The sequence below is a fragment of the Lipotes vexillifer genome, unplaced genomic scaffold, assembly GCF_000442215.2.
Source record: "Lipotes vexillifer unplaced genomic scaffold, Lipotes_vexillifer_v1.1 scaffold202, whole genome shotgun sequence".
NCBI lineage: Eukaryota > Metazoa > Chordata > Mammalia > Artiodactyla > Lipotidae > Lipotes > Lipotes vexillifer.
In genome coordinates, this window is record NW_006777228.1 from 1448686 (window position 1) to 1453754 (window position 5069).

General features: G+C 50.3%; 1 protein-coding gene across 1 annotated transcript; it reads left to right on the forward strand.

Annotated features, from left to right (window-relative positions):
• The first annotated feature begins 961 nt into the window (after window positions 1-961).
• On the forward strand, window positions 962-4665 carry ZWINT (ZW10 interacting kinetochore protein). Its single transcript, XM_007450825.1, has 8 exons — window positions 962-1002; window positions 1879-1969; window positions 2136-2259; window positions 2417-2583; window positions 3505-3561; window positions 4097-4239; window positions 4320-4497; window positions 4588-4665. Exons 1-8 carry the CDS (start codon window positions 962-964, stop codon window positions 4663-4665), a joined length of 879 nt encoding a protein of 292 aa, XP_007450887.1.
• The last annotated feature ends 404 nt before the right edge of the window (window positions 4666-5069 follow it).

A 5069-nucleotide genomic window follows, 5' to 3' on the forward strand; every position in this document is an offset into this window, starting at 1 on the left:
ATCATATACTTAAATGATTTGTTAACCGTTTGATCCACTTGGGCCTTGCTTTTAAGATTTGCTAGGTGGCACTAGAGGCGTGAGGTGTCTAGGGCTAATGCCCTATTACTAAGGCAAAACCTGTCTGTGTACGCCAACCAACGCCCCATGGATTATGAAGTTTTCCAGCCTGGCTGCTGGAAGGAGTTACTGACCCTAAGTGATCTCTGGGAATCCTTAAAACCCCTTCGGGGTAGTTTCCTCAAACACAAGATGCTCAGAACTCAGCAGAATACTGGAGAAAACTCTACAGAACTCCGAGTTGTCTCTCTGAGAAACCCTCTCCTTTCTGCTATACTCTGGAGGTCGTTACCTGCCTTGGTCTCCCCCAAACTTTCGGCTCCAACCGGTCAACGCAGGCAATTCGCTGGGCTGTGCTTAGGTTTTCTCTCCCAAACCCGCATTCTGGAAAATCTTTGAAAGGCTGTAAGCATTTTGAGCTGATTATTTGTTTCCTCAGTCTCCAGGATTAGTTATCCGTTACTGACGCCAAGTGTCTCGGAAGACAGACCCAGCGTTCTCCTTCAAGGGCAGATTTTTTTTTCTTTTTCTTTTTTTTTTAAATAAAGGTAACTCTGAGAGTTGCCCCTAAAAGCCAAACAGAGCAAACGTCTCTCCTCTTACTCTGAGAACTAGGTAGCGCGCCGCAGAGCGAGCTCAAGCCGCACCTCCAAACCTCCGCACCGCCTACGGGTTACTGCGCAGGCGTAGAACTTCTGCGCGCCTGCAGGGCTCAGCAACAACTGCGCCTGCGCCAAACAACGGGGCGCGCCAACACGCCAATCTGCGCCTGCCAATGGGAGTGCCCAATGGTCCTTGATTCCCGCCCACTGGCAGGACATCCAATCGCCTGTCCCGGCGCGCGGTTCGCGGCGGGTCCAAAGTGGACTGAGGTTAGAGCTGAAGCGCGGCCCGGGGAAGGATGGAGGCGGCAGAGAGTAAGGCGGAGGCTGCTGCCCGAGAGTAAGTGTGTCTCGCCAGGTGGCAGCCGGGGGCGGGCTGGGGCGGACCTTGCGCGGTCCCAAGTAAAATCAGTAATTCCCCTCCACCCCTTACAGCGGTTGCGGGTCGACTAAGCCGTGAAATGATCCTGATCCCAGCCCCTCAGTCTTAGGTTCCTGAGGTGACGGTTGCCTCTCTCCAGGAGTAAGGGCTATGAGGGACTATCCGTCCCCCACCACGTACGCACACCCCCCAGAGGTGTGTCCTAAAAGGGGACGGTTCCATCTCTGTCAACCCTCCATATCTCTTCGCAGATCGACCATCCTAACAGGAGACTTTCCACCCCTAAGAGACATCCTGGGAGGGCCATTCAATTTCTGTCACCCCTGTCCAACACACACTCTCCCGGTGGGTTATTTTATCCCCATCCCCGCCTCCTAATGGACTGCTACGGCCGCTAACAAGGGAGAACTCTGGAGAGCCTAGACCCAGGGATCAAGCCCCCTGTCCTTAGCTCCTCCTCAAGTACTCTGATACCCTGCCCCCAAGCTTGTGTCCTCTGCGTGGCGGGGCTCCCCCCTTCCCTGTATATTTCCATGACTGATTTCAGAAACTCAAACGGTTTCTATTCAGTGAGACATTCCCTATTTAAAATCACAGCTCCTTCCCCACACTCCTATTCCCCTTGCTTTGCTTATTTTTCTTCATGGCACTTACTACCTCCATGTGTCTTCCATACAAACACCATTCCTGGTCCCAGATGGCCCTTCAAGCCAGTGCTAGGCAGGACAAGACTCAGCATTAATACACATAATCACATATGTGCACGTGCACACAAATTGACTAGAACTAGGACCCCAGGAGTCTGCAGTTTTTCCTGTTTTCTTTCTCCTTCAGGGCCCTGGCCAAGGTGGCAGACATCCTGGAGCCTATAGGTCTTCAGGAGGAGGCAGAACTGCCCGTGCAGATGCTGGCTGAGTTTGTGATGGTACGTACAAGATGGGAGCTAGCCTTTCACAAGGCAGGGACTGCTCCTGGGTCCTCCTATTGAGACACTGGGCAGCGATAATGGTGAACAGACTGGAAGGTAACCTTGTTAGCCTATAGTACAAGGAGGTAAGAATGTTACCTGTATCCACCCTCCCTCTGAACAGGACTCCCGGAAGAAAGACAAGCTCCTCTGCAGCCAGCTTCAAGTAGTAGACTTCCTGCAGAATTTCTTGGTTCAGGAAGGCACTGCCCAGGACCTGAACCCCTTGGCTTCTGAAGACACGAGCCGTGAGTGGGCAGGGGGTTGGAATAGGGGCTTCCCTGAGTGAAGAAGGAAGAATGACATCAGTCAAGTCAGCTGTTTGGCTGACGGGAAGACTGAAGCCCCAGTGTTGCAGGCAGGTGGGCCAACCTCACTTATTCCCTCACTCTTGGCTCTTCTCAGGGCAGAAGGCAATTGAAGTCAAAGAGCAATGGAAAGAGCTGAAGGCCACCTACCAAGAGCACGTGGAGGCCATCACAAGTTCCCTGACCCAGGCACTGCCCAAGGTGGAGGAGGCCCAAAGGAAGCAGGCCAGGCTCCAGGAGGCCCTTGAACAACTCCAGGCCAAGGTGAACCAAGGATGAGGGGAGGAGAGGGCAGGCAGAGAGGAAGAGGAAAAGGGTGAACGTGCTGGGTTGGACCCACTGGCTGTCTTTTAAAATCCAACCACATGGCTGAGTAATATTCCATTGTATATATGTACCACATTTTATTTATATATATATAAATTTATTTTATTTCTATTTATTTTTGGCTGTATTGGGTCTTTGTGTCTTCGTGCCGGCTTTCTCTAGCTGTGGCAAGCGGGGGCTACTGTTTGTTGCTGTGCGCGGGCTTCTCATTGCGGTGGCTTCTCTTGTTGCAGAGCCCGGGCTCTAGGCACACGGGCTTCAGTAGTTGCAGCACACTGGCTCAGTAGTTGTGGCTCACGGGCTCTAGAGCGTAGGCGGAGTAGTTGTCACGCACGGGCTTAGTTGCTCCCCGGCATGTGGGATCTTCCCGGACCAGGGCTTGAACCCATATCCCCTGCATTGGCAGGCAGATTCTTAACCACTGCACCACCAGGAAGCCCCTGTACCACATCTTCTTTATCCATTCATCCGTCAATATTACTCAGCCATTAAAAAGAATGAAATAATGCCATTTGCAGCAACATGGATAGACCTGGAGGTTATCATACTAAGTGAAGTAATTCAGAGAAAGACAACTATCATATGATATCACTTATATGTGGAATCTAAAAAAAAAAGATACAAATGAACTTATTTACAAAACAGAAACAGACTCACAGACTTAGAGAATGAACTTATGGTTACCAGGGGGAAGGGTGGGAGCCAGGGATAGATTGGGAGTTTGGGATTGACATGTACAAACTGCTATATTTAAAATAGATAACCAACAAAGACTTACTGTAAAAAAAAAAAAAAATGAAATCCAAACATAAAAATGTACTCCTCCTCTCCTTGTTCCCCTCCTTTGCTTACCTGCAGAAGCAAATGGCCATGGAAAAACTCAGAATAGTACAGAAGCAGTGGCAGCTACAACAGGTAGGTCCATTCGCCTAGGAAAATACCTCTTCTCACCACCCTGCTATTGCATGGGCCAAGTCCTAGAAAACCTTTATTCTATTTCCTCCTGTGAGGCATTATAGCATGGGAACCAACATGGACTTGAATCCTAGCATCACCACTTACCACTGCATGATCTTGGGCAGTCACCTAACTTTCTCTGCTTCTGTTTCTTCATCTGTGAAAGAAGAAAATAATAGCATCTACTCTAAAGAGTTATTATGATGATTAAGTAATTGGTACAGCAAGTGCTTAAAATAGTGCCTGGCACATAGCAAACTAAATAAGTGTTATCATCATCTTTGTGCCCCTTTTCTCCAGAATGCCTCACCTTGTAACAGCACATTCTGACCCTTCCTTTTCTCTAAGCCCCTGGTCCTGCCTAAAGTGAGTAGAGTCCCTCTTTCCATCTATGCGTCTGAACCCCCAGCTAGGTCTAGGCTGTAGGGGTTGGGGAAATGGCTCTAAGATGTCAGCATCTGAGGAACCATGTCTACATTCTCACTCCTGGTAGGAGAAGCGTCTGCAGCATCTGGCAGTGGTTTCTTCAGAGGTGAGGGAGCGTCAGACAGGAACTCAGCAAGAGCTTGAACATCTATATCAGGAACTTGGAACCCTGAAGCAGCAGGCAGGGCAGGAGCAGTACAAGCTGCAGAGGTGAGGCCGGGAACATGGGCTACAGACCCAGGGTGGTTCAGCTGAGGTTCCCTGTCTTCACACCCACCTCCTCCTTCCAGGCACCAGACCTTCCTCCACCTGCTATACACCCTTCAGGGTAAGCTGCTATTCCATGAGGCTGAGGCAGAGATGCCACAAGAGTTGGATCTTCCTAAGGATAAGCCCCAGCAGCTGACCCAGCCCCAGGAGCAGAACATTCAGGACACCATGGGGAGAGATGAATGTGTGTCCTCCAAGGTGAATGAAAGATAGAACAGTTGGGCAGGGAGGCAGAGAGAAAAGCTGGGAGATAAATCTTACTCACTGCTCATACCTTGTCTCCCCAAGGCCAACAACCCACAGCCTGCTGGAGATACAGGCTTACCATGGCTTCCTGGGAGACAGCAACATGGGGAAGGATCCTAGAGCAGGTCAGACTCCAGCTCAGGCTGTGGTGTCCCTGGACTGTAGGTATGGCAGGAGCGAGCGTCTCTGGTCTATTTGTCTCTGTTTCTGTGCTCCGCTATTCATGGAGGGGATGGGACATGGGGAGGAGCAAGGAGTTTATCTTATGGATGAAGTTTTGTACATTATCCCCATATCCAGCCTACCCTGGGCTAATCCCTCTCTTCCTCTTCCCCAGCTCTCTGGCCTCACCCACATTGCAGGATGGACTTAAATTCCTTGAGTGCAGCCTGATTTTTGACTACATACCAGGTCGGGGCAGGCTCTGGATTCTGTTTATTAAAAGCCCTGGAGTTCTCTCAGCTGCCTGTTTGTCCGCTTATCTTCATATGTTGGTGGGAAGAACCACATTCATAGGCCAGCAA

Coding starts and splice junctions, on each gene's coding strand:
- ZWINT (XM_007450825.1), top strand. CDS start 962: ATGGAGGCGGCAGAGAGTAAGGCGGAGGCTGCTGCCCGAGA. Junction 1,003..1,878: donor GCGGAGGCTGCTGCCCGAGA/GTAAGTGTGTCT, acceptor TTTCTCCTTCAG/GGCCCTGGCCAAGGTGGCAG. Junction 3,562..4,096: donor AGCAGTGGCAGCTACAACAG/GTAGGTCCATTC, acceptor CACTCCTGGTAG/GAGAAGCGTCTGCAGCATCT.